The 26710-nt window shown below is 51.9% G+C and overlaps 14 protein-coding genes across 14 annotated transcripts; 5 read left to right on the top strand and 9 right to left on the bottom strand.

Annotated features, from left to right (window-relative positions):
- Positions 1–47: 47 nt before the first annotated feature.
- BO97DRAFT_404536 (uncharacterized protein) lies at positions 48–1268 on the bottom strand. The gene has a single exon (XM_025694981.1). It carries the CDS (start codon positions 1089–1091, stop codon positions 153–155), a length of 939 nt encoding a protein of 312 aa, XP_025553330.1. The 5' UTR covers positions 1092–1268; the 3' UTR covers positions 48–152.
- A 727-nt stretch (positions 1269–1995) lies between these two features.
- BO97DRAFT_21912 (glycosyltransferase family 32 protein) lies at positions 1996–3391 on the top strand. The gene has a single exon (XM_025690633.1). It carries the CDS (start codon positions 2183–2185, stop codon positions 3377–3379), a length of 1197 nt encoding a protein of 398 aa, XP_025553329.1. The 5' UTR covers positions 1996–2182; the 3' UTR covers positions 3380–3391.
- Positions 3392–4112: 721 nt separating this feature from the next.
- Positions 4113–5030, bottom strand: BO97DRAFT_404534 (bZIP transcription factor). The gene has a single exon (XM_025694980.1). The coding sequence runs from the start codon at positions 4845–4847 to the stop codon at positions 4182–4184; it is 666 nt and encodes a 221-aa protein (XP_025553328.1). The 5' UTR covers positions 4848–5030; the 3' UTR covers positions 4113–4181.
- A 621-nt stretch (positions 5031–5651) lies between these two features.
- BO97DRAFT_423088 (fungal specific transcription factor domain-containing protein) lies at positions 5652–7924 on the top strand (the record flags this gene model as incomplete). Its single annotated transcript, XM_025696854.1, has 4 exons — positions 5652–5966; positions 6022–6235; positions 6286–6317; positions 6374–7924. The coding sequence occupies 4 exons, from the start codon at positions 5652–5654 to the stop codon at positions 7922–7924; spliced, it is 2112 nt and encodes a 703-aa protein (XP_025553327.1).
- Positions 7925–8336: 412 nt separating this feature from the next.
- On the bottom strand, positions 8337–9275 carry BO97DRAFT_476892 (uncharacterized protein; the record flags this gene model as incomplete). Its single annotated transcript, XM_025700513.1, has 1 exon — positions 8337–9275. The coding sequence occupies exon 1, from the start codon at positions 9195–9197 to the stop codon at positions 8337–8339; it is 861 nt and encodes a 286-aa protein (XP_025553326.1). The 5' UTR covers positions 9198–9275.
- A 135-nt stretch (positions 9276–9410) lies between these two features.
- On the bottom strand, positions 9411–11466 carry BO97DRAFT_448777 (amino acid transporter; the record flags this gene model as incomplete). Its single annotated transcript, XM_025698843.1, has 4 exons — positions 9411–9812; positions 9859–9970; positions 10038–11211; positions 11290–11466. 4 exons carry the CDS (start codon positions 11464–11466, stop codon positions 9638–9640), a joined length of 1638 nt encoding a protein of 545 aa, XP_025553325.1. The 3' UTR covers positions 9411–9637.
- Positions 11467–12471: 1005 nt separating this feature from the next.
- Positions 12472–13517, top strand: BO97DRAFT_412936 (uncharacterized protein; the record flags this gene model as incomplete). Its single annotated transcript, XM_025696264.1, has 2 exons — positions 12472–13090; positions 13156–13517. The coding sequence occupies 2 exons, from the start codon at positions 12472–12474 to the stop codon at positions 13515–13517; spliced, it is 981 nt and encodes a 326-aa protein (XP_025553324.1).
- A 1589-nt stretch (positions 13518–15106) lies between these two features.
- BO97DRAFT_448774 (acetate uptake transporter family protein) lies at positions 15107–16166 on the top strand (the record flags this gene model as incomplete). Its single annotated transcript, XM_025698842.1, has 3 exons — positions 15107–15504; positions 15568–15742; positions 15849–16166. The coding sequence occupies exons 1-3, from the start codon at positions 15158–15160 to the stop codon at positions 16164–16166; spliced, it is 840 nt and encodes a 279-aa protein (XP_025553323.1). The 5' UTR covers positions 15107–15157.
- Positions 16167–16434: 268 nt separating this feature from the next.
- BO97DRAFT_433271 (uncharacterized protein) lies at positions 16435–17794 on the bottom strand (the record flags this gene model as incomplete). Its single annotated transcript, XM_025697590.1, has 4 exons — positions 16435–16587; positions 16694–16896; positions 16988–17151; positions 17196–17794. 4 exons carry the CDS (start codon positions 17792–17794, stop codon positions 16435–16437), a joined length of 1119 nt encoding a protein of 372 aa, XP_025553322.1.
- A 317-nt stretch (positions 17795–18111) lies between these two features.
- Positions 18112–19125, bottom strand: BO97DRAFT_433270 (uncharacterized protein; the record flags this gene model as incomplete). Its single annotated transcript, XM_025697589.1, has 2 exons — positions 18112–18195; positions 18229–19125. The coding sequence occupies 2 exons, from the start codon at positions 19123–19125 to the stop codon at positions 18112–18114; spliced, it is 981 nt and encodes a 326-aa protein (XP_025553321.1).
- Positions 19126–20887: 1762 nt separating this feature from the next.
- On the top strand, positions 20888–22075 carry BO97DRAFT_442044 (putative zinc-containing alcohol dehydrogenase; the record flags this gene model as incomplete). Its single annotated transcript, XM_025698226.1, has 3 exons — positions 20888–21790; positions 21838–21933; positions 21987–22075. Exons 1-3 carry the CDS (start codon positions 20911–20913, stop codon positions 22073–22075), a joined length of 1065 nt encoding a protein of 354 aa, XP_025553320.1. The 5' UTR covers positions 20888–20910.
- A 462-nt stretch (positions 22076–22537) lies between these two features.
- On the bottom strand, positions 22538–23053 carry BO97DRAFT_412931 (nuclear transport factor 2 family protein; the record flags this gene model as incomplete). Its single annotated transcript, XM_025696263.1, has 1 exon — positions 22538–23053. One exon carries the CDS (start codon positions 23051–23053, stop codon positions 22538–22540), a length of 516 nt encoding a protein of 171 aa, XP_025553319.1.
- Positions 23054–23467: 414 nt separating this feature from the next.
- Positions 23468–24524, bottom strand: BO97DRAFT_448770 (uncharacterized protein; the record flags this gene model as incomplete). The annotated part of the gene is made up of 3 exons (XM_025698841.1): positions 23468–23495; positions 23577–24222; positions 24254–24524. 3 exons carry the CDS (start codon positions 24522–24524, stop codon positions 23468–23470), a joined length of 945 nt encoding a protein of 314 aa, XP_025553318.1.
- A 415-nt stretch (positions 24525–24939) lies between these two features.
- BO97DRAFT_423079 (uncharacterized protein) lies at positions 24940–25260 on the bottom strand (the record flags this gene model as incomplete). The annotated part of the gene is made up of 1 exon (XM_025696853.1): positions 24940–25260. One exon carries the CDS (start codon positions 25258–25260, stop codon positions 24940–24942), a length of 321 nt encoding a protein of 106 aa, XP_025553317.1.
- Positions 25261–26710: the final 1450 nt, after the last annotated feature.

Here is a 26710-nt window from a genome sequence, read left to right as displayed (position 1 = left end):
CGAATTCGGAAATGACCAGACAACTCATGGCTAACACAGTAAGCTAACAGGAAGAAAAAGAAAGAAGAGAAAGAAAAAAGAAAAGTAAATTGGAAAATCGGGGAGAAAAAGATGACCCGAAGCCAGACAATGCACACGCACTCATTTCTACACTAACCGTCATTTCCCAGAGTCCGTCGGTACAGCCACTGCGCTAATCGCACGCTCGGCTCATCGATCCATTTGGTCACAATCTCTGCCAACCACAACGTAACCGGCAGAAGGATCAGCTGGGGTACCAGGAAGCTCACTTCCAACCCCAAAGGCCCGACGCGCGGCAACGGCAGTCGGTTAATCCATCCAGGGCAGTTAGATGCATGTGAATCGCGCGCCCATCCCACCGCTGCGTACAGACGATCGCCCAACACCCACAATACAGGGCCGTGCACGAGGTAAAAGGCGAACGAGATGCGCCCGAGATATTGGTTGAAGGGCGTCTCGAAGAATCGTTTCAGCCAAGGCATGCGCGGGAGACACGCCACCAAAAAGGTGGCGGCCCAGAAAAGATAAAACCATTTCTGGTCGAAAACCGCCTGGGGCTTCAGGAATGACAGATAGTACCAGCCCGGGGACTCGCGAAGAATCTGCACTTCCCAGCCGTGCGATGGTACTCCGCCGAGGTAGAGGCTGATCGCGAGGAGGCCAGGGAAGATGACCTCGCGATATGGTTCCAGCATCAGGAAGAAGTCCGGCAGCTGATCCCGCGCCGCCAGCTGATCCAAGTCGCACAGCAGCATTCCCGACATAAACAACGCCCCGAACCAGCCATCGGCAATGTACAGGAAATAGAAAACCAGGCCAGCTTCACAAGCTAACCGCATAAATCGGCGACAGCGGGAAAAGGCCAGAAGTGCCGAGTAGACGATGATCGATCCGCGGAATTCCACCGGGATAGACCAGGAGTGAAAATTGTACGTGAACCAAGGCTCACCACCGCCGCGGAAAATGAAGCTGAAGTTCTTGAATTCGGCGTACCAATTCCAAAGTTCTGCGCCATAACTGCCTTGCAATTCAGGCACGGTCTTGACTCGGAAAACGTGAAGGAAGGTCATGTAGATGAAAGTCGTGGCAATAACCGGAAGGAACAGGCGCAGCCAGCGACGAAACAGAGCTGACGCAAGATTGTCGCTCAACGCAAGACGCTCTCCGGCGCTGATTAATGCGAGCGGTTTCGCCGATAGAACGTAGCCGGAGAGCACGAAGAAGACGCTGACTGCAAAATGCCCGCCCGAGAAGAAGTTGCGAATACCGGGAAAAGCGACCAGATAGCGCTGGTTCTCGAATCCGTACGCGTTCTCAAAGATGCGCTCTGCCCCAACGCCGTCATGAGCCCAGAGCTCATGATGACCCCAGTATACCAGCAGAGCGGCAAACCCGCGAAGGCCGTCTAGATAGGCTGTTCGTCGAGGTCGAGGTGGTGAGTTCGGTAATTTTTCATGCTCATGGCCATGCTCTGTTCGAGACATAAACTCCGGGCACAACCTCTCCATCCAGCGCGACTTTGGGGGAGGAGGCGGTTCCAGCAAGGTGGACTGCCACTCGCCGTCTTCCAATGTCTTTTCATGCAATGGAGAAAGCAAGAGAGCTGGCATGATGACGATAAGAGCTTGCAGCGTGGGTAAGCTGGGTTTGAGCCCCCGAGGTGTGTGATGCGGAGGAGCGATATATGAGGCATCCCGCGGCCCCGCCGTCAAAACAACCGAACTCCGACTAGGGGAAGCGATCGACTGGGGTAGGAACAGGGTGAGGGTCTTTAGCGGGAGACACATGTCTCGGAGCCATTGCCTTTCATGGTCTCTGCTCGTGCGCCACCCGAGGCTTTTCCCCAGGAACCTCCGAATAGTTAGAATGCGATCATCCTAGGTCGATAAGGGCCCCGCCAATCGACTAGCTCACTGGATGCTCGAGTTGGGGACCCTAGCGCAGCTAAAAGAGCTTAGCGACTGTAGGCCGGATTTGACGCATATGAAGCATTCTCGTCACGGTTGGGGGTGGGGAATTTGAACGATACTCGCTCCCTCATAAACGTCCAGATCATCGGCCCACGCTGCTCCTCCCCCGTCAACCACTGCACAGTCACGAAACCACATCGCCCGCTTTCTCACCCTCTTTGCCTGTGTCTCTGCTCGTTGCGCTCGAGAGAATGCAGGCAAACACTCCTCTATCTGGCGTCTTTCTCCCACGCCATCTTCGTCGAGTTGCCCCCCTTTTCTTCTCCGCCTTTGTGCTTGTGTTCTACCTCTCCTTGACTGGGACGTTTGGGGAAGTAAGTGGCAGTTTCTCCGACCCTACCACGCGATATAAGCTCTTCCCCCGCAAAATTTGGCAATCGTGGAAAGTCAATCCTCTCGCCTTTGAATTGAGAGATCTTTTGGTCGCGCGAAGCTGGCCGGAGAAGAATCCGCGTTACCGCTACGAGGTGTTGACCGATGAGAATGACCTCTACTACGTGGAGACTCACTACGGACCGGAAGGACTTAATCGCCCGGACATTGTCGAGGTGTATCGCTCTCTGAACGCGCGCATCATCAAGGCCGACCTGTTGCGATACTTGATCATGTACGTTGACGGTGGAGTATGGGCCGACATTGACGTGGAGGCCCTTCGCCCACTGGACCGCTTCATTCCGGAGCGATTCACCGAAGACGAGATGGATCTGGTGATCGGCGTTGAGATCGATGAGCCCGACTTCAACAACCACGCCATCCTGGGCCAGAAATCGCAATCTTTTTGCCAGTGGACCTTTATGAGCAAGCCACGCCACCCTGTCATGATGCGGCTGGTGGACAATATTCTTGCCTGGTTGCATGAGCGATCCGCTCAGCAAGGCAAGCCTATCGGCGAGCTGGAGCTGGACTTCGACGACGTGATCAGCGGCACCGGGCCGTCCGCCTTCACCTCGGCCGTGCTGGCGGAGATGAGCTTCCGTCTGGGGCATGAAGTCACCTGGAGTACCTTTCACAACATCCCCGAGTCGAAATTGGTAGGAGGCATTCTAGTGTTGACAGTCGAAGCCTTTGCTGCGGGCCAAGGCCATTCCGACTCTGGCAACCACAACGCCCGAACCGCACTGGTCAAACATCACTATCATGCTTCCAACTGGCCCTCCAACCACCCCCGCTTTAGCCACCCGGTGTATGGGGAGGTCGAGAAGTGCAACTGGAACAAAGAGTGCGTGCGCGCATGGGATGAGAACACAGCAGCCTTTGCCGCCCTTCCGCCCGACGAACAGGAGCGTCAGATCGCCCTCAAGCAAGCCAACGACGCAGCCGAAGCGGAACTGCAATTGAATCTCGGGATGGACCTTGGCTTAGATCTTGGATTGAACCTCGGCCAATAACCTCATCCGAAAGGAAGGAAGGGTCTATAATATTTGGACGCGCGCGAAACCCCTCTTGCCGCGGAGGTCGCAAGATGCTTCGATCGAGCCGAGGGGGCGTCTTGGGATGCTGGCGTTTGGAGTGGCTAACATGACGGTATGCTTCTCGTTTGGGATGGTTGGCGAAAGAGTATATGTTTTGCGTTCTGCTTCAATAAATAGTCCAAAAGGCTGCATGGATTGATTCTGTTTTGATTGCATTGTCCGGGCCTGTTCAAGATCAGTAGTTGTCTACTGGGGGATTGTACGTGTCCCTTGGTGCCTTCATGATCCCAACTCTGCCTGGTCGTTGTGCTGCGCTTCGTTGGTCTTTCAGCTGATATCCGTAGAGGTCGGAGGTGCTGAGTTCGCAGGCATCTTCAGCGAATTGGCCCCCTCGGAGTTTTTACATCGTATCCGCGGGGGATATATGTCGTAGACTAGTGAATATCATCACCGCTAGTCGCCCGTCATTCAAGCATGGGGTACTGTAACGATCAAAAAGCCGTAGTAGACACAATCAGTGCTTGTTGACAATCATCATCACAGCACGAAGTTGGACAGACCTCAGACTCAGTGGACGCAGTGCGACCTGAGTACGCGTGATCCATCACGTGCAAAATCCGGCTTGAGTCTGTTGCGTCGAGATGAGGGAAAAGAGCGAGTGCCAAATCAAGGGGTATCGATTGCTTCTATGTAGATGGGTATATACAGGCTAGATGATATGTAACCGCTAAAACACTGCCGTAAGTCGTGGAGGGGATGAGACAGGCACCCAACCCACTCAAGCCATCTTCTGGCAGCCAACGAGTTTCCTAAGCACCATGACTTCCGCCTCCCATTTGGCCATCTCCAATCGGAGCGCATCGCGCTCCTGAGTGATCCGATCAAGTCGCGACTCGAGATCAGAGACATGCTCGACCTGGCGCTGGCGTAACCTACGCGAAGCCATCTTGTTGCGGCGCCGTTTCTCTTGAATGCGCGCGTCTTCCGCTACTGGGGAGGAGGGGGTGTCGCTCCCTGTCAAATAGTCTGTGGATGAATGCGAGGCCGATCGTTTTGTACCTCGTCGCAGGCCTGTTGTAGAGAACGACGACAGAGAGGCTGGGGTTGTAGAAGCAACAGCGGAGGTTTGGGGAACCGGTGCGAGATGGTCAAGGCTGTGGAGAGGATCGGTGTTGGACGGAAGGAGGGAGCTGTGGCTCATTGGGGAGTCTGAGCGACTCAGGGAGGCATTCATCGTGGAAGTGGTCGCGGTCTGTGGGACGGTGGTTTCGATCAGGGAATGAAGACCGATTTCAGGATGGTATGACGGCGGAGCGAGAATCGAGTCCATATCGTAGATGAATAGATCCACCATCTCTGGATCCCAGAAGAAAGATTCCGAGCATGAGGCGATGGGCGGAAATTCACTGGTGGTGGCCGGGCTGCACGAGCGAAATTGAGCCATGGTTGTTCGGTGGGATTGGTTGGGTGGGTTGATTCGATCGGAGGAGATGCGCATAGATCAACGGATATCTGTTGAGAAGACAAGATGTGACCGAGCTGATGGCATGCAAGTGATGAGAGTCATGATCTGCAACGAGCTTTTGAATATGTACTGTACGGTAGGAAGATCGTAAATATATCATGACACTGCCGGAGGAGGAGGAGGAGGGGAGACAATCCAAACAATCCAGACAATCCTGACAAACCGAAACAAACAGGCGCGGGGATCAAATCCGACACTAACAACAGAATGTCCGGCACTAGGCTAGACTAGGTTAGCTTATACACGGATTTATTCTCAGCTGAGTCAGCGATGATGACGGATCCCACTGCACACACACTCTCTCTCTACAGACTTCATTCTTCCCCTCCCTCTCGCATCCTACACGGACTTATTTTATATCACTGCCAATCACTGACTATTTCCACCCCACCCATGGATCCTATCTCCGGACATGGAGATCATCCTATTACCACATCGGCGAAAAAAAGAAAGCCGAGACCCAAGCTCTCTTGTGTGCCTTGCCGTCGGAAAAAGTGAGCCAGCCGTCACAACTCCACTGCAAGGTTGCCCTCCCCACTGCACCCTGTCGAACCCTTCCGTGGCTTGCTTCTGGGCTTGCTTCTGGGCTTGTTACTGCGTCCCACCTTTCCGCCTCTGATTGAGCATAGTATCTGCGCAGAATCGACTGATCCCCGTCCTTCCAGATTGAAATGTAACCGCAATCACCCTTGCGACAATTGCATCAAGCATCGTCGGGCGGAGATGTGCCATTATGTGGGTCCGCAGGGAGTCTCCACCGGGGAATCCCAGGACATCAAGTACTATATCCACAAACTCGAGGCCCGTGTGCAGCAGCTGTCAAACGAAAATAGTCTGCCTCCGCCACCAGAGGTTCCGGTAAATCTTGCCTGGACTCCGGGCATGCTACTGGCGGACCCTCGGCCAGAGGTACAGCCAGTCCCTCCGGCACCCGAAGCCAATTCCGATCTGCAGCCTGAATATCCGGGAACCATCCTCATTCAAGAGGATGGTACGAGCTATCATAATCCTACGCATTGGCAAGCTGTCTTGGACGAAGTCAGAAGCCCCACCCTATATCCTTCGTGCCGACACCGACTGAGTGATATTATAGATCGCAGAGGTCAAGGAATTCTTGCAAATGAATGAAAATAGCTCTCCGGAGGATGCGGAAGAGGAGAGTCTGGTCCCGGAGGTTTCAGGCCCAGTACTCTTGTTCGGAAACACGATCTCCGCGACCATCTCGGAGCTTCTGGCAGCCTTGCCAGCTCGATCGACTGCAGACAGGTTGATCTCCGCGTACTTGAACTCCAGAGAGTCACCACTGGGTAACTATCTCTCGAACTGATCTGTCCGAAGGAAGCTGAATTGTCTCAAGTTCTTATACATACTCCGACATTCACGCGCGAAGTAGGTCATGAAAGAGCATATCCACTCCATGCTTTGTTTTCTAACGCGCGGCACAGTACTCTGCTTTCTGGAAGAATCCTTCAGGCGTATCAATCAGCTGGCTAGCCTATCTATACACCATTCTCAGCGCTGCGGCTGGGCTACATCTGTTCACCACTGCCGGCAGAGCCGATGGACATTTTGCGGAAGCATTTGATCAATATTTCACATTGTCGTCACAATGCCTTACCATGGCCGAATACACAAGACCGGGGCGGTACAAACTCGAGACTCTCCTCCTCAGTATTTGTTGTGAGATCCTGAGAAGTACAGATACCCATGTCGGACCGTCAATCCTCCTTGGCCTGGCAACTCGGCTCGCTATCCATAGCGGCTACCATCGTGACCCCAAACATTACCGCGAAATATCGGTATTTGACGGGGAGATGCGACGCCGTGTCTGGATGTATCTCTGTCTTCTGGACCACTACATTTCGTGTCAAGCTGGTCTTCCACCCACCACAGCGCAGGCGCAGTCTGACACCTTGGAGCCGCGGAACTTGACCGATGATGACTTAGATCCATCGGCCACGACTTTACCTTCTGCCCGGCCGTCGACGGAGAAGACACCCATTCTTTTCCCGGTAGTTCTGAATCGGGTGATGTTCGCAGGAGCCGAGATTAGTCGCAAGGTCTGCTCTGTCAAGGGAGTTCCCTATCGAGAGGTGCTGCGACTCGATGCCAAACTACGAGAACTTCATGCTGACATTCCACCGCCTTTGCGATTCCGTCCGCCGAGCGAGTCCATTGCAGACCCCCCTACTACGATTATGGACCGCTATAATATTGATCTGATGTACCAGAAAGCTCGATCAGACCTTCATCGAAGATATTTGACCCAACATCGCCTAGATCCCAAATACGCGTTTTCACGCCGGGAGTGCTTGGACGCCGCAAGACGGGTCTTGCAACATCAATCCGATATCTTCAACGAGAGTTCACCGGGCGGGCAATTGAATTACGCCTCCTTCTTCTTCTCGTCCTCCGTGATCATGCATTTTCGTGTTGCGGCGATGATCGTTTCGTTGGAGATCTCATGTCAATCCCGGTATGACCTTCAACAGAACCTGCCGCTCACTGTACGACAGGCAATACTGGCAGAACGGCAAGAGCTTTCTCGGGAACTCGAGCGCTCTCACAACATTTGGAACCATCTTCGTTCCCAGTCTAAGGAAGCCATGAAAACGGCGGATGCTCTGCGGATCATGCTTCACGTCGCAAACACTCACCTGCAGCATGGCGCAACACCAGGTGGGGATCAACCCTCCCCGGCTCTCGCGGATACTGGAATGATCAATTCCTTCTCGGAACTTGATCTCGTGCCATCCCACTTGACCACGCCACCGAGTCAGAGTCAGAGCCCTCACACTGCCCTCTTTGATGTCGACATCATGGATGCAACGTTCTATCTAGGACAGGACGTGGGTTCGGATCATGCACAATTTGCTGCTCCTACAGATAACGTCGATTTCTTTGATCGTTATTGGGACAACCTGATGCTTCTAGGCGACGACTCATCGATCAATCGATTGTGCATGGATCCCAATGCTGGACTCGAGTTGAATTAGTTCTAGCGGCTGTTGGTGGTCGTCTCAGCCCATATAATGAGGGTTAACCTTCGCTAGTCATCAGGCATCATCTCACCGCGAGATCCAGTGCCTGACATTCCTCGTCAGCCTTGCTCTCGGCTAACACGCAGCCTCCTCCATCGGACGGGGGAAAATGTGTATAGTGATGCCATCAAGCAATCCCAGCTGATCTACAACTTTATGCCGGGTTAATTCTAGCCTGCAAGCTAAAACTACAATCTCTTATCGGCGGTGCCACATCCTGAATCGCAAAAGCAGGGATATATATAGAATCTATCTCAACTTCATGTCATGGATCATGACTACTGTTCAACATTGACTGGTCCGTGGAAGACGCCGTATGGACGGGGTCTATAGGCCCAATCCTCAACACACTTAGCCCGCGTACTCCCTATTGGTCCCAGTAAAACTTTACCTTCCGGAACCAGCTCTGAATGATGTCCTTGTGAATTATGATATGCAAATGATACGTCTCGCGGCCGGGCACATTGCACCTACGGGCCCTTTCTCGTTTCGGATCGTACCGACAGAGCCAGATACTATCACCCGATATCACCCCAACGCCGTACGAACTGCCATGCGGGAGGGTAACTTTCATGTGCTGCATCTCTCTGTTTATACGGCTAATGATAATATCGTGGTCCTGGTACTGGTAGTCCATGTCCCAACCAGGCTCGGCGTCGAGCACGGCCATGAATTTGTGGTTGGTGTTTCGCCCCTCGCGCTTGTGGACACTGAGCGTGTAATAGGCCGCTTGATTGTCGCCGCTGGTCATGACGAGGTCAGTCTCGAAGCCTTCATCTGCAGGAAAGATCTGATGCAAGTAAGGGCGCCAGGCAGTGAGCCCTCTGGGAATTCCTAGTGGAGTGAAATTCCTACCAACCATCGTAGGCCAATCTTCCGTATAAAACATAACGACAGCTGTGTTTTGTGGCAAGGGTTTTTTGGATTTCGAGCCTCGGGCTAGTGACGAGAAGGGGACTCGGAAGTCTGATTCAAAGAGTCGGTATGTATTAATGCCAAACGAGAAATCGAATTTCCCTTGAATTGGGTCGGTCTTTCTTATATTGTGTTCCGGGTATCTGAAACTGTGAACGATAATGCCACCGAGGATGAAAAGCCCTGCCATCCTTTGTTGTTTGTTATTCTTTGCACCTGGAACCTTGGCCTTTGATATCACTTTGTATTTTCTTCGAGCAGATCGAGGCATCAGGTAAATCCCTTCACCTTTTTGTGTGCGAGACAAAAGCATATCTCGTCAAATCTTGGTCTGAACTCGTTGATGCATTCGATCGATAATGATAGTGAAAGGTGGCTGTTTTATTTTCGGGAAGCTTCACTCACACCGTCATCAGCACGAGCGGCGTGGAACGGAGTCGAGAGCATCTACAGATACGTCCTTTGTGGCCTCAGTAGCGTCTACTCAGACTGTTCCTCTCTCTATGGCCGCGAACAAAGCAATGCGGATAACACTCGACGCCACCTCCATGGCATTTTATGAAGACAAAGACAAACAAGGAATGAAAGTACTAGGGCTTTATTGTCCCGCGCTTCAAAATCTAAGTGAAGGTGAAGAGTTCATTCTACGCCCACAATATACTCGAACCATACATGGACAAGACCGTGATTCTGAAATCCTGAGCTAAGCTTGAGCATTCATTTTGAAACTTCAAAACACATGTTCAACAGACTTTATCCCCAAAGGATGTTAAACCGCGCCCACTTGCCCGTCCTGACGGGCACATTCTCTGGGTCGTCGCGCACTTCCTGCAGGGCTTGTTGCAGAGGCATCTCATGTACAGAGGCTATTCTGGTCTTCTTCCAGAACTTGTATCCAAGGTAGAACACCAAGACGAGGGGGATGTCCCTGCTACCGTTAGTATAACCACCGCTGCCTGCCTCGAAACACTCACAAGTATGAAAACACGAAAGAAGCAGGATCCCAGTTTCCCTTCGTAAACACTGTAAATCCACCGGTGAGAAGAGTGACAATGCACGACACCAGTGCGAACCATGAACTATAGTCTACCGTCACCCCAAAGTCGGTTAGGCGCAGTACCCAATACATGTTTGCAGGGAAGGGGGAACTCACACGACCACCAGTTATGCCACGGCAACGCCGTGGGCGAAATTCCCTGCGCCCTGCACCCCTGAATTAAGCGGATATGATTCAGCGCAATCGTACTCCAGGAAATTAACACCCCGGCCGCCGTGAGATCCAGCAACCAGTTGAACACCGTGTACGCGCCGTTCGAGCAGCTCAGGTACGCGAGACACGAGACGGCGATCTGCAGCGCCGCGCACATGTACGGCACGCCCTGTCGCGTGGTACGGAGGAAGACCTTCGGGGCGTGGCCCTTCAGTGCAAGGCCATACAGCGTCCGCGTACCGGCCAGGATGCCTTGGTTCGAGGAGGACCAGGCAGACGTGAGGACCACCGCATTGATGATTGATGGCACGACCTTGATGCCTGCGTCGGCGGCAGCGATGACGAAGGGGCTCGTCGCCGCGGTACCGGAGTAATCGTTCAAGCGCGGATCCGTGCTGGGGACCAGCATGCCCACGATGAGCACGGCGATGACGTAGAAGATAGTGACGCGGGCAAAGACCCGCTTGCAGGCGCGAGGGATGTTGTGACGCGGGTTCTGCATCTCGGCGGCGGCCATGGTCAGGCTCTCGACGCCGGAAAAACTGTACACGGCGGTGGTGAGGACCGCCCAGAAGCCCAGTAAGCGGCCCCACGAGCCCGAGGCAATGTACTCGGCGAACGGACCGGGGTCTTTCCAGTACTGAAAGCCCAGACGAGGGGTGCCAGCCACGCCGCCGAGGTCGATCACCAGTCCCATGATGACAATGCCGACGATGAGGAGGATCTTGAGGATAGCGAGGCAGAACTCGAGCTCGCCGTATACGCGAATGAAGAGCAGGGCCACGACGGCCGAGAGAATGATCAGGATGGTCACCCAGATGGCGGTGTTCAGGTCTGTCCAGTACTGGATGAGCACGACAGCAGCCGATATCTCGCTGGGCACCGACATGAAGCAGCCGTACACCACATTCCAGCCGATCGCAAAGCCCAGACCGGGGTCGACCAGCAGTTCGACGTGTCGCACGAACGAACCCGTCACCGGCATCAACGCAGACACCTCCCCAAGCGCGATCTGGATTGCACATACAATCACCCCAACTAGCATGTAGCCAAGTAAGGCGCCCAATGGGCCCCCAGATGCGATTGAGCTGCCCAGTCCAAGGAAGAGTCCGGTTCCCTATAGTCGAGGGGATGGAATTAGCTGTCGGACCTTTCCCGAGTCTGTTCGGTGGAGGCAAGAAGAATTGTCACTTACAATCGCACCAGCAATGGCAATCATCTGTGTATGCCGCTGTTCCAGCCCCCGACTGAGATTCTGCGCTTCCTCATCTTGAACGATGCGCTCTCCAGCGAACACCTTGTTCGGTTCCTCGAGCGGCGGTTGCAAAGAGTCCTCTGGCTCTTTCGCAGGATAGATCTCACTCGCACTCATGATGCTGCTTCAAGTGAAGAAAGATAGAAAATCAAGAGGGGCGCGATCGGGCTGCAGCTGGGGAAGGGGGGGCATTCCGCGTGCCCCCAAGGGTTGGCTGTCTTTGCAGGTGCAGTGGTCGGAATTAATTAACCCTGGGATTCTGATTGGATCCCCAGCCCGACTGTCTCGGTTGGCGCGAATGGCGACATTCGAGCCATTATTCACGATAATCACTTGAGGCCTGAATAAGCCGATAAGGGGAAGATAAGCCCATGGTTAGGGCTGATCTGCACTTTGCACTTTGCATTCTGCAGCGGGAGGATTCCAGATAAGAATCAAAACACGTGGTTGTCCGATGTCTTAGCAAGCAGTAAAAAGCCAAAGATTACCATTCAGTAAGAATCCAGAGACCGGGCGAAGTGAGCAGACCGACAGCTAGAACAGTATATTGCGCAGGGTGTAGAGAATATCTTGAGACCTTTGTTAAGGAAAACAATAACCACGAGGATGTGCTTGGTGTCTCAGCAATGCTATGGGGGTAACCAGGTCTCTAAAAGCAGGATATCAAGGTGTCTTCCTCGAAATAAGAGGGCGAAGAATAAGCTGGGGCCTTGTGGTAATAATCAAGTCCAGCACACTTGCAGGTCGAAGTTAAGACAAGCTTAACTTTCTAGAGACTGTTATCTCTGTACTGAATGGTTGTGGAGATTCAACAAGAGAAGCTGTTTTTGTATTCACAATGATATACCACTCACTATGTCATTGGAGGTTACATCAGTCAGATATAGTTATAATTTAGTGAATGCGCCATCTTACCAAAGAATACCCCAGGCGCTGCGGCGACCAAGTCTTTCAGTCTTGCACTATATTTATTGGCAGTCCATGGCTGCGTTTTCCTTACAACTATCTCATTGTGTGACGCTTTTTTTTTCATCTTACAAGCTTTACTTGGGCATACCTCTTGTCTTGGTCTGCTCCTCATCGACCGCCCGTCTTGTTGCTCGTTACCGACCATATTCCACGATGGCGATCATCGCCAACTACATCATCGATGCGACAGGAGAAGTCACCATCGTCCTAAGCACCAAGGTGGTCTCCTTTCCAGCCCCGGACAACGCGTCTCCTGAGCTCGCCGCCGCGGCCGCGAAGTCCGACATGTCCCTTAAAGACGTCGAAGCGCGCATCCAAGTCTCCGCGAAGCACCTCAAACTCGCATCGTCCGTGATGAACCGTCAGCTCACCGGCGGCTTCACCGAGGCCCAGGAACTACACGAGACAGGCAAGGTGGAGATCAAAGTGGAGGGCTGGGATCTGGAGGCGTTGTTGATTTTGTTGCGCATCATCCACGGTCGGAACCACCAGGTGCCCAAAATCATCACGCTGTCGCTGTTCGCTCGCATCGGCACCTTGGTGGACTACTACGCCTGCCAGGAGACCGTGGAGATTTGGCTGCACATCTGGAAGTCGCATCTGGAGGCTCAAATCCCCACCACCTACAACGCGACCGAGATCGTGGAGTGGATCTGGGTGTCGTCGTTCTTCGATATGCCCCAAGTGTTTGACTGCGTCACCCTCCTCGCGATCAAACATGGCGACGACCTCATGGACTCTGGGGAGTTTCCCATCAAAGCGAAGATCATCGGTATGCCAACTCCTAACTTCGTGTGAGTGATACCATAACTAACACCACGCTATTTTGCCACACAGAAACGATCAACACCCACCGCGAGCAGTCCATCGCCAGCGTCCTCGCTCTGATCAGCAGATGGAGGCACGGGCTGCGCCAGGGCGTGTTCGGCTGCACCTTTGAAGGTCGCTCTATTGACTTGGGTGCTTTGGAACAGGGTCTCTACGTGGCCAATATGCACCAGCCTCCCACCACTCCGTATACTGGTTGGAGCTTCTACTCCCTGGTCAGCCATGTGAAGGCGTTTCAGGAGCCCCTGTCGCAATGCAATCCCCTCAGCTATCTCGATCACGCCAAATGCGATGCGATCCGAAAGATCGTCACAGAGGTGGAGGCTATTGAATCGGAGATGTTGGGGTTGGATCTGGCTACGTGCAAGTGAGAGGTGATAGTTTATGAAGTGGGTTCATGAAGTATGGAAGTTATCTGGCGTTTCATTGAGTTGGGTTACAAGCTTGTGCTGGATACATCGGACAGTACGGCCGTCACTAAAGGGTAGTGTAGGGTGTTAGGAAATGGAATTCGTGGTCACTCGGTCGTACTAGAGTCAAGGCTTGTTAAAACTATTTTATTTCCCTAGGAGTACAGGGAGCTAGAACACGTACTGCTTGTTTCTGTCGTGGACGGGATGTTGTAGACGGCATTGGTCATGGTAAACCCATCGTGTTATCCAAGCTGGCGTTGATTGAAGGAGGCGTAACGAACGGGGTTTCACGAAATTGTTATGGGTGTAAGTACCGACTCCTTGAGCATATCTGCGATTCAACAGCGACAGGGCCTCAGACACAAACACCAGAGTCTTCTACCTGCTATCTGTGACCCGGTTAGGTCGTTGAACCAGGATAGAAGGTCATTTCCTGCTTCTCAGAAAGAACTAAATGATCAAGCATCAGATAGAGCCCGAATTTATCTTCTCGAAAATGGAACTTGGTCTCATCATCTTTGTCAGCTGCAAACCATAGGTCAGTTGGCTGGACTGTCCTGGCGTGGCCACGTAGAAAGCCATTTCTGGGAGAGAAGTAGTGGTGGAATGGTGGGAGGGTGCATGGTGTTGCAGCTAGAGGAGATGGTAGAAGTGTACAAGGACTTGAAAGCTGTTGATACAGTATATAATACCTGCAGGTCATTTATGATGCGTTGGTGCCAGGGCAAGGACATCATAAATATTCAGCAGCACTTCCTACATCAGAGGGGCACATGTTCATGAGCCCTTGCCCCGAGCCCTAGGCCCTAGCTCGGAGAAAACTCAGACCGGGGGTCACGTACTTCGGGAAATACTTTTAGGGCAAGTGCCGACCAGCTGCCAGGCAACTCAAAGCGATGCAAGCAGAGCAACTGAAACTTGGAACTACTTGAACCATGGCCACTTGCCCCTTGCCACCAACCCAGACCCTCCCCAGCCATGCGGTCAGACAAAGTCTAAAGATCGTTGAGAAATAGCCGCTCGTCCGGAGTCAGGGGCAGAGATGCAGACCAAGTTCCATATAGGCTCCAGTTCATGGCGAGCATGCGATTCGCTGCACCCCGTGTTAGACTTCTCGATCTGCATTTCTGCGCAGATAGTTCTCCGTCTATCCTCACTGGATCAGACAATCCAAGCAATTTGAGTTGTCGATCTCTCCGAGTTTCTCCTCGTGCGGGGATACGCTTTCTTCCCCAGAAAGGTACCGCTCAGGTGAATGTAGATCTTAACCCACATCTGATGGCTGTACCCAATGAAGAACACGTCCGCCACAGACACACGTATGACTGCTCATTATTGAGACGGAACTGATATCATCTACCGTGTCGCTGCATCTCGGAAATTCCCCGCATAGGGACCATGAGGTGGAAAGATCTCTCCGTCTTGAAGTTTGGAGTAACATGGAGCCGGGGAAATAAACTCAAACTTGAGCCTTCACTTTTTAAAACTGCGAACATTTAGGCCTCGAGAGAATTGAACTTGTATATTCTCACACCGGGGACTATCTCTGTGTCTATTGAATCTATAAGGTCGTGCGTGCTAACATCTGCCAAAGCATCATGTCTGCTGAACCCAAGGACGGCGGGATTCCTGAAAGAGTCGAGACTCACACCACCGCCTCCCACCCCGTCGATACGCCTTACACCGAGTACGGGCCTTTGGCTCATGTCAATACAGCTGGAACATATCTTCCAGCATTTGCGGGCGAGTTGCAACCCGGACTGTACAAACCCGTCATAGAGCGCAAGATTGCCAACCCTGCGCCGTTGGGGCTGGCCGGCTTTGCTCTGACCACATTCGTCCTGGGTTGTGTCAACATGCAGACGCGAGGAATAACACAGCCGAGCATGGTGGTACCACTGGCATTTGCTTACGGGGGACTTGTACAACTTCTCGCTGGCATGTGGTAGGTCTCCAACCATCTCTTTCGCGCGCGGCATTGGAACCTCAACTCACTGTACTGTACCAGGGAAATGGCGGCAGGAAATACCTTTGGTGCGACCGCACTCTCCTCGTACGGAGGGTTTTGGATCTCGCTTGCCATCACTTTCACTCCTGGGGGATTCAACATTGAGGGTCAGCTCAAATCCGCTGACAATGGCTCTCTCGGCATGTTCTATGACTCGTTCGGGCTGTACTTGATCGTTCGTGCCACCCCCAAACTCCGGTTTTGCGACTAATCCTGTAGCCAGATCTGGCTTCCTGCTCGAGTTATGAGGGGCATTACTGCTGACACTTCCCATCACTTAGGGATGGTTCATCTTCACGTTCTTGCTTGTCACCTGCACGGTCAAGTCGACCGTCATATTCTTCTCACTTTTCGCCTCCGTCGACATTGCAGTGCTTTTCCTGGCAGTCGGCTACCTCCATCGCCCCGGTGGTATGCCATACACCCCTCTGCTCAAGGCGGGTGGGCTTTTCGCCCTACTGGGTGCGTTTTTGGCGTGGTATACTTGTCTTGCGGGCATCGCGGACACCAGCAATAGTTTCTTCATCATCCCTGTGTGGCACTTTCCGTGGTCTGAGAAGGGGCGGGAGTCGAGGAGGAGGAAATCTGAGGCTGTTTGAGCCCAGCCTTTGACGGACCGTCCAGCTTCTCATTATTCGAGTCGATGGACCTTTGCTAGGATATGCTATCAAGCTTACCTTTGTTTATTATGCGTCAAATCTCATGCATCGTTGTCTGAATAGTATGCCTCCATGGGCAGACTTCCATGATCTATGCTGTTCATGGGCAGTGTTTCATGACACTGTCCTCTTCAAGAATCGCACTTGTCATGGTGACCCTTCGATAGTAGTACTGGTGATACTCTCTTGCTCAGGGATACTACCTTCATTACTCGAGTTGCTCGTCAATAAGATAATTATCAACAAAGCCTTGAGCCTCCGTAAGCTCGCGAGTCTTCATCTGCACCATCTCTTCCGGCTCTCGCTGTTGATCTGGATCCAACAGAGCGATGCGATCACCCAAAGACGCAAACGGTCCATACTACTGTCGATCGAGAAAAGCACAGTAGATCTCATCAAACATGGAACTGTATCGTGCAGCCAAGCAAACCAAAACAGCCCACTCTGACTGGAATTCTCCGTGCGACCCGAGAGTTGCTGTGACTCGAGAGAGGATTCCGGCCAATCAATTCGTTTTGGCAGTCGATCATGGCCTGCAAAAAGACATGGAACCTAGGCATATAGCGACACCAGAACTCACCCAAGTCATCTTCCCAATTCTCAGGGCTTTGCAACAACAGCCACCAGGGTGTTACATGGAAAAACGCGGCCGGCGCAGTGTACGTAAACTCTCAGTCAAGAACAGCTGATACACGCAGCGTGTCGAGATTGACGAGCACATTTGACGGGCGAAAGTCATCACAGAATATGGCGAAAGGGACCGTGATCGACAATCACGCCCGTCTTCTTCACGAGATTAAGGAATAAGTATCGCGCGGTGAACTTCTTCCGGCAGTCGTCTTCGTTGTTGATGGCATTGTTTTGTTGTAGCTGCAAGTGGAAGAACTGTTGCTGCGCCAGCATCTGGAAATAATCTGTAGCCGACCTGAACGCATGTTTGGGAAAGCGTCGCTGGGGCAAATTCGCGACACCATCAGTTCATTCATGTTGAAGGTAAGCGGTCGCTTTGAGGCCACGGACGTGCCCTCTTCCTCCTTAAGTGCTCCGATGGCATCTAACTTCAATCTCGATGATTCGAGCGAGATTTTCTCCATCTCGTGATACGCTCGTTTCAAGCTTCGGTCGCTTATGTTGGGATCCAAAACTGGTCTTCCGTCCACTGAATGATCTTTAAGAAGATCAGACAGAAGCTCACCTACGACCAACGGTATCACTATATAGGGGCCGGCCCAGCAGATACCAGAGCCAAGGACTTCCGGAACAGGGATTGAGGTGTTTGCGTGTAGGTACTTCATCACTGCGACCTCATTCTGGACCTTTTCCCTTCGTAAGATGGTTCGTTCGAGAGCGGCAAAACGAATGATGACATGCTGGCCATCTTCATACCTCACACGATAACAGATGTTGAAGGCACCGCCTCTCCATAAACACGCGGCTTGAATCTTACCGGGTCGATGTTTTGCGGCCAGTCGCATCGACAGAATCTCAGGCGAGCGACTGGTGAACAGCTTCAACCACACAGTAGCCTTTTGCTCTTGTGTCTTCTCGAAATCGTGATGGAATTCCATCGCGGTACAAAGAAGCGGGGTGGTGTTGATAGCTGACTATCCCGATTTTCTGGCTGCGTAAGCACAGTGAGACTGGTGGGAGAGGTGAAGGACGAAGCTATGCTACCCCTAGTTGATGGGCTCGAATACATCCTGGTAGATAATCCTGGGTTTTGATCCTAATTAGGTATCGTTCTATGTACAGGTAATGTCGGCGCGCTGTCCATCGACACGCCAAGCAACAGGGGCGCGATGCAACCACGAATGATCATAGAGCACTCTGACATGCAGATCCATTTCGAGTGTAAATCAATTCGAGTTTGCTCATAGTCTAAATCTTATCTTGTCGCGTGGATCAGTTCCTTTATCTTCACAAGTCCTGCCGTATCCCCCTGTATTGTCTCCATTTGATCCTTGTCCACCTATCCAGGCGTGTATCCCCCACCAAAATCAACCACCCACGCATTTTCGTTATTATCGATCAGGACATTGGCCGCCTTGACATCACCCCAAACAATTCCAGCATCGTGTAAGCAAGCTAAAGCTGTCGTGACTTGTTGATCCCATTTCGTACGCAATGTCAACGGGGTATCAGGGCGCAGTGCACATTCAAGGGTTCGGTTCCCGCAGTCCACCCACGATAGCAGAAGGCCGATAATCCGAGCATTTTGTTCTTCGCACACCACACCGATGAAGTGAGGGGCGTGGGCTTCGTCGCTGATACCTTGGGCTTTCATCTCCTTGTACACACCCATCTCCCGGATCGCTGCCCGCTTGTCATCATAGTCGACTGGTTTGAAAAAGCACACAGTGCCATCGGCTAGTACCTTCCGTGGAAGCTGCGAGAGCCCTTCATCGTGGTCCGATACGCAGAGTTCTATGCTCTCGGGGACGAATTGGCGCCATGTATGATGTAGAGTAATGTCTCCTGGGTCCACGCCGGCCACACAAGGCTGTGTAGGTACGTCATAGTCCAGACGCGGCTCGAGTCGCTCATTGACTGCATAGAGGGAGTAGCGATATATTTCAGGTGATAGATAATCCCGCAGTGTCAAGGGTTGTTGATTCGGAGGAGTGGGAGTTGTTTGGGCGAACATGGGAAGAAAGGGGGTCAAGGCCCAGTGATGTAGATCTTCCTCCGCTGCATAAGACAGACGATAGTCCTCGTCGTCGCACACTGCATCCATAAAGTGAGTGTAGGTTTCCAAGGCCAACGGCGACTGACAGAAATTTGATGGGGACAGCTGTATCTGGAAACAATTTCCGTTACACACAACGGTGATTCTTGACATCTTATCAAAACGCCCAAAGAAGAACTCTCTCAGTTGCCAGGGAACGTTATGGGAAGCCATATTGACGATGTTCTTGGATGGAATCTGGTGATATGGGTTATGACAAACAAAAGTCAAAGTCAAAGGAGGAAGAACAAAGACCAGGTGCGGCGGTGGCCCCCGCCTCAACAAGTCATAAACAAACGGGCCGGTGATCGATCTGGGATGCCTTACCAGGTCCCCACGGCCTGAATGTATGAGTAAATGAGTGAATACAGCCTGGAGTAGATAAGATCTTGCCGGTTACAGATAAAGAATTCACTCAATTGTTCGGAACTCGGTGTTGCAATTTTGAAATGAATTGGTGTTACTCCCATAGACTGACTCCCTTCAGCTGTTATATCAGCCCTCCAAGCAGCCACGGGCATCTCACTACCACCTGAACAGAACCTTTTCAAAACGTCTGCTACATCAATAACCCTCCTTACCCGGTCAAGCAGGTTCCGTCATCCACTCCTCCAGGTCTCTTACCTGCAACCTGATCAGTCACGTGCTACCGTTATGTCAAAATATTCAGCTGTGGGCACGATAGGCGATCCCCAATCGTATATTGCCGAGACGCCGTTGTGAACAGCGCCACCGGACGCAAAACGGTTTGCAGCAGAGAGCTGATCACTGAGCGAGTTTTCGATCCAGCTCGCTGCCCGGCCACTGCCTGCTTATTGCATGACATGAAGCGACAAGGTTGGACATGCCGCCAGTGTGGTGAAGGTGGTAATCATATGGATGAATGCATTGGGCCCCCGAGCGGAGGAATGTCCTGCAACACGTTCTCTGTACTCGATGTCAATACACCTAAAGGTAAGTTCACCCTGGGCTTGCATGGGGAATCTAGATGCTGAAGTGAACAGTCGCGACCGGAACTTCGACATCTACATTTACCCATAAATCCTAAATCCGAGATCCCTAAGAAGAAGGGCAGCAGTGTAATACCGCGAGGATTTGTCAACTGGTTGAAGGCCGCACGCTTTAATCCTTGTGATCCTGAATCACCGCTTGGTCTTGCTCTCTTTCTGGCCATTTTAGCAATATTCTGATATGAAGAAGAGACGAATGGGCAATACTATCAATCAATCGTGGTATAATTCATGTCTGATGTGGGAGGATCTGCCAAGCACTGGATGCTACCCAGCTAGTTTTTGGCTCATATTTGGTGTGAGACTATCCAAGACATTCAATTGACTCGGTATTCGCCTTACAACTGTGTTCCTTTATACGCCCAAGCAGAATGAGGAAGGTCAATAGATTACTGGTGCTGGTGCTAGGAAGAGCAAGAATGTATTTAGCGCGGATCTTCGCTTAGTTAGTTATAGTAGTAACTGACAAGCTAACGTTAACTAAATACTACTAATTCCCGGGGTTCATTACAATACCTACCTACCTACCGGTTTCTGCCTCGTCAAAAAAGGTCTAAAACCCCCGTATTGGGATTTTAGCACGTATGAGGCGACCGCAGCTGCTTCAGACCCATTTTAACCTGAGTAGCTATATTTGTAACGGTGTCTCCGAGACATCTGCCACATGTGTCTGTTATTTCCGCGGAATGGGACCTCCGTCCAAGCGACGCGTAGCTCGATGGAGCCAAGCGCCTGCAGATACTTGACGCCATGCAGCTCACTAACTTCCCGCGGTATATCGAGCCGACCACCACGATGCCTACCACTGGCTACTCCATACATCGACTTCTGCATGCTGCATGAGCTGAAAGATGCCACGCAAACAATCTCAATATATAAGTACTGCGCTGCCGGACGGGGTTAACAACTCCGCACGCACACACGCACAAAACCAAACCCCTGCTTCATCATGGGATCCATCCAAACCATGAAGGCTGTTGTTTACAACGGCCCCAACCGTATGGCGATTGAAGATCGGCCAAAGCCTTTCATCACAGAGCCCACAGACGCCATTGTCCGGGTCACCTACACCACCATCTGCGGCACTGACCTCCATCTCCTCCAAAACGACATCCCATGCGAACCGGGCTGTATCCTCGGCCACGAAGGCGTCGGTGTGATTGACTCGGTCGGATCGAGCGTGAGCAACCTTCAAGTCGGCCAAACCGTCCTGATCTCCTGCATTACCTCATGCGGACACTGTCGCTTCTGTCGCAAGGGCATGTCCTCTCAGTGCACGTCCGGGGGATGGATCCTGGGCAACAAGATCGACGGCACCCAAGCGCAATACGTCCGGATCCCCCACGCTTCGTTTTCGCTCCACGCTTTGCCAGAGGGGATCGACCCCAAGGCCTATGTCATGCTGTCCGATGTGTTCCCCACCGCCTTCGAATGCGGGATACTGAACGGGGACATCAAGCCGGGCGCGCGGGTTGCCATTCTGGGCGCAGGACCTATTGCTTTGACCGCACTGATGATCCTGAAGCGGGGATACGGGCTCCCTCAGCAGGTGGTGATCATCAGCAGGGGCGAGTATCGGCTCGAGCGAGCGAAGGAGCTGGGCGCCGACCATGTGCTCACCACGTTCAACGGTCGCGAAAAGACGCTCGAGGCTTGTCGGAGGCTGACGGATGGAGAGCTATTCGATGTGGTCATTGAAGCAGCCGGAGCGAAAGAAACATTTGATCTATCGCAGTATTTGGTGGCTCCGGGTGGAACTATCGCGTCGCTGGGGGTGCATGGAAGTAGTTGTGCCTTCCATCTGGAGCACTTGTGGCATCGGAATATTTGTAGGCTTCCACTTTCTCACGTTAAGACCGTCAGCTAATATGAGCAGGTCTGCGGACGAGTCTCGTGGACACGAGTACCACGCCGGAGTTGCTGAAGATGGTCAAGGCTGGGATCCTTACCCCGGACACTTTTCTGTCGCATAGTAAGTCATTCCTCGATTTGCGCTTATCTGGAAGACGAAGCTAATGCCAGTAGCATTTGCGCTCGATGAGATTGAGCAGGCATATGAGGTCTTCCGGGCAGCGTCTACACACCGCAGTATGAAAGTATTGCTCACCTTGTGATATGCATGGGATGTAGTTATGCCAAGCGACGGGGCGTGAACTGCTCTGCCAATAAGATAATGATTAACATGGTGGTGATTACTTCTATTGTTCGTCTTCAAAATTCCACAGTTTGATCCGAACGATCGGGTTAGGATAGATCCTCGCATCGCCCCGAAGGACTGTCCGAAAAACAGAGTATCTGTTCTGGATTAAGGTGGCTATCTTTATGCATAACTGCATCGGTTTGAATGGTCTCTCGGATTTAGGATTTCTTATCCCCGATCTGGTCTGCGCATAGTGATGTGGTAAGTATTGCGACGACTCACAAGTTGCAATAGCCATGTCTTTACAGTTTATACACTAAGCTCTGCAAATGAAAGCATTTCATTCTTATATGAACCTCTTGTACATGGATCCTCCTGTACAGATATCCGCATCCCCACTAAACTCTGTAGCCCATAGTCAACTACAACCAATGCCTCACTCCTGCTTCTGGTCCCCATCCCCATTCAAGCCATGCATAACCCCTTCATCGCCCTCCCTCCAAACAACCCTCAAATCCCACTCCTTTAACCTCCACAGATCTTTGTCCTCCTCATCCCGCACCACATCCACAAAATAAAGCCCCCCAGCCAACAACCCCCTCACCGACGCATCCGCCCCCTCCCCGGCGCGGTAATGCTGCGCCAGCACAGTGGCAGTCAGACTCGCGGTGCCGAGCTCCTCATCGACCCGCGTGACCCGGACATTGGAGATGTGGTGCGTGGTCTCCATTTTCGAGACGGGCTCGTACACGTACGCGGTGACGGCAGCGGCGCCCTCGATGATGCGGCCGTTCAGGATGAGGCGGCCGGTTTCGTGGATGGCGGAGGCGAAGAGCGAGGGGTTGGCGGTGTCGACAGCTAGGAGGACGCGGTATATAGGGTCGATAATCGCGTCTTTGGTTTGGGGGCTGAGTTTGGGAAGGGTGTGTTGGACTGTTTGTGGGTTGGTCATTTTAGAGATTTGATTTTGTGATTGATTGTTGATTATGATATTTTGGAGGGAGTAGTGGAGGTGGTTGTGGATTGAAACTGCAGTGTCAGAATTTGTGATTTGGAAGGAGCTCAGTGGTTGTAATTGTGATGTTTATATGATTGTATAGAGATAGAGAATAGTGGTTTTTGAGCTGTAGATATAGTGCTCTCCAATCCCATGTCTGGTTAAGTCCGGGTTATCTCCGCCTGTCAGGGTGTCGGGGTTAACATGTCTCCATCGGTCAGATGGTTCAATGGAGATAACGACTCGGGAGAGGGTTGTCTATTCCCGAAATACATAATCAGTGATGGGTATGCTAATAGTTGCTGTTGGTATCAACATGTCAGCCAGCAGAATGCAGCATCACTCGATGTAAATGGTATACCGGGAAAATTATGTATCGGGCAAAGGGAATACACAGCTAGTATACATGTAGTCTAGACAGACAAAATAGAAAGATACCACCAGCCCGGCAAGCACAGACACCCCACAAGAAACACACTTGAATGCCGAGCCAGTAGACCAGCGTGCCTGATACCGTGCCGGGGATGTGGCACTGGTTCGAACAACACCAGTCTGGTGATTTGACCACGAGGATACAACAATTGAAGCAATTGAAGAGAATTGGTAATTACTAGTGGAGTAGATAGCCCCCGAGCCCTGACCTCCAGTTGCGCCAGCGATAGTACCAGCCAAGGGTGGATATCCGGTGCCGGATTGGGACTTTTCTTCAGACTCCGCACTAACTCCGACAGCAGTTGAACCCGCTTTCCTACCCTCGGGAATAGTGCTTTCATACGAGGCGCCGGATTGTTGTTGGCCTTGCGAATCTGTGCTAATCCCTCGTTCGGATACGCTCGGTTGGCTGGCCGCGAAGCCAGATGCGGATGCTGTCGCTCCGGACACGTATAGCGTCTTGGTCATTGGAACTGTCACAGTGCTGAGGTAGGTTGTTGTACTTTCTTCCGTAGGTGATCCCGAGACCGAGGTATAGCTTACGGTGGCGGTGTGGATCTCCGTGGCATAGATAACAGTGGTGATGGTCGAAACGTATTTGTCTTCAGTGGCCCCAGAACGAATAGCTGGGTTAGTGGAAGATTCAGTCGCAGCTGCAGCGAGGCTGGTCATAGGCCTGGTAGCAGCTGCAGCTGCTGCAGCACCGGTCTATCCCGCAGCTACCGGACAGATAGTAACGTAGTCCACTACTGTCTCTGTATTCAGGGGGGCAGTCTTTCGACTCGGGAGAGTCAACGCAGTTCCTGATCGGCGAGCGACAAGCTGTGACGGGGTGCACATGAGTGATGTAAACGGTGGACGTCGTAAGCTTTCCATCTCTGGATTCGGTGGGCTTGGTGGAAATACCAGAGGCGGTGGAAGTGCCAGTGAGAACGTCCGTTCGGTAAGCTGTAGCAAAACAAATAGTGGTGTAGGCGGCAACAGCCTCAGTCATATAGTAAATTGTTCTCTGTGAAGCCGGGCAGTTAAGCACCGATAAAGGGCAGGCAGTCCTGGTGTAAATCTCCGTCGTGAAGACAGTGGATGCTGGAGAGCTGCGAACGAGCGGGACCGATGAGCTCCGGTTGACTGTAGAAGAAGATAAAACATTCGGTGTTGGGGATGCAGATGAAATAAATGAGGAAACGAAGCTGGATGCGACCACAAAACTAGAAATCACCGAGCTGGACGAAATAATTGCTGTATTTGAAATCACAGGAGTCGAAGAGGCCGCAACAGCCGACAATACAACGGAGATATTGCGATACTGGAGGTCACCGTCGGGCAAGGGTTCGATTCCAAACGCATGACAACGCAGTTGATTTGCTTGATATCAGAATCCGAGTAATCATAAGGCACATAGGTATCTGTTAGCTGGGCGGATGACGAGTAACAAGTCCCGGAAACCAGAATGTGCCGATAGAGCTAGAGTACATCGAGCAGAACTCGATGCAGCCCCAGGTCTCGTCTTGCTGGGAGTTGGGTACCGAAAATCCTGCATAGCTTCGCACATTGTCGCCACGGATGACCTGGTAGTAGTAGCCATCGTATTCGTAGTAACCGTTGAGACATTCGGTCGTTGTAGGAATGGGGGAGACGGTGCAGGTATCCGCCGCCGATGCTGTAGCTGTGGGGGTTGCCTGCGTGCTGGTAGCCACTGCGGACAAGGAACTCAGGCTCAGGGTTATCATTGATATATAAGACGAAGTATATTCCACAACGGTAGTTTGCGTTGATACTTGAGTTGGAGAATCCGTGATGGTCACAGTACACGGATCGGTACTATACCGAGCGATGGCTGCGAAATAACTCTTGGATGCAATGGTCGTAGTGGCGATAATGTGGCGGAGCAAGGAGAGGACCAAACTGCATTGCCAACAGCTGCCTGCACATCAGTCCCAGGAGTACAAGTAGTCTCTACGGTGGTCTTGGGAAAGATGCTGGTGGTTGTGTTGGTTACTGTAGCAGAAGAGGTGGAATGCTGCTGTGTGCAAAGGCAGTAAGAGCAAAGGCCCATCTTCTTGCTTTGAATTGGCCCATGGCAGCTCGGAAAGGATAAAGGATTGTGGTGATGGCAATGGATGAACGAAAGACTATTTACTGTGAAGAAATGAAAGTGAATTTCAAGCAACAGATTGGGTAGAAAAAAGAAAGCTAAAGCAGTGAAGATCACCGCCAACAGAGACTGACCGAGAGAAAGAGGAGAAGAAAAGATTTTGACTTGTGGGGAATCCACCTGGGGCTCGTAATGGACATCTAGGGTCTGACAGTCTTGATTCTAGACTACTTCACTACCTACTAGTATGAATTCATTAGCTGGAATCCCTTCAAAGTGGCAGACTTGAAGCGACAGGAAAACTCTCCGCCCCGCCGAGCCCTAAAAAGGACGACTGCAGGCAACTTCCGCTTGACGCTTTTCCAGGGAGATTTGATATCGTTCTGCGTGGATCTATTTACACTGCACAACAGTCTAACAGAGGTTGGGAGAGAATTAGTGTATGAGAGTCAGCAAGTCACAGCAGATCATTACTTCGGGCCAACTCAAGATCAAGACTGTGTCGCAATGGTTAACGAAGAGATAACTCGGGCACGGAAGTTCCCGAATTATGATGCTTTAGTCCAAAGATTCGTGCTGTGGCAGAAGGAAGTAAGGGTTTTTCGAGCTCGGCTTCCACCTTCTACATAGTACCACCGGCCTCAGTTGGGCACGAAAAGTGCGTGCAAACGCTGAGTGGTCAGAACGCGATTGTCAGGGGGGTGGTTTTGTATGGGGTGGTTCGTGCGTCGGGCCGTTTTTCGACAAGCGAAAGTTCGCCGGAATTGCTACTTCAGTGGCGACCCTCCCCCGCCTTTGTCTGTCAGTTGGAATGATCTCTTAGAACGTGAGGATCGTGAGTGACCCCGTAGAGAACAGAGAGCTCTGTATAATGGCATACATCATGGAATAGGTCATTGATACAGGTTGGGTGCCCCTGGCTTTGAAAGGCAATGCGGCAGCTGCCTCTCGCTTGATAGTAAATTCACCCGACTAAGGCATACATTACAGGTATATTTCAATAACAGTTTATCCAAAATTGCAGATCATCATTATACATAGCAAGTAAGATGCATGTAATCATCTCGTATAAGAGACCCTCCTAC

This window comes from Aspergillus homomorphus (assembly GCF_003184865.1).
Source record: "Aspergillus homomorphus CBS 101889 unplaced genomic scaffold BO97scaffold_10, whole genome shotgun sequence".
In the NCBI taxonomy this organism is placed as follows: domain Eukaryota; kingdom Fungi; phylum Ascomycota; class Eurotiomycetes; order Eurotiales; family Aspergillaceae; genus Aspergillus; species Aspergillus homomorphus.
The sequence above is the reverse complement of the archived record's forward strand: the minus strand, read 5'-3'. Positions and strand labels throughout refer to the sequence as shown.

What these genes read in the sequence shown, in the direction of transcription:
- BO97DRAFT_404536 (XM_025694981.1), bottom strand. Translation starts at nt 1,091, where the DNA reads ATGACCTTCCTTCACGTTTTCCGAGTCAAGACCGTGCCTGAATTGCAA.
- BO97DRAFT_21912 (XM_025690633.1), top strand. Translation starts at nt 2,183, where the DNA reads ATGCAGGCAAACACTCCTCTATCTGGCGTCTTTCTCCCACGCCATCTT.
- BO97DRAFT_404534 (XM_025694980.1), bottom strand. Translation starts at nt 4,847, where the DNA reads ATGGCTCAATTTCGCTCGTGCAGCCCGGCCACCACCAGTGAATTTCCG.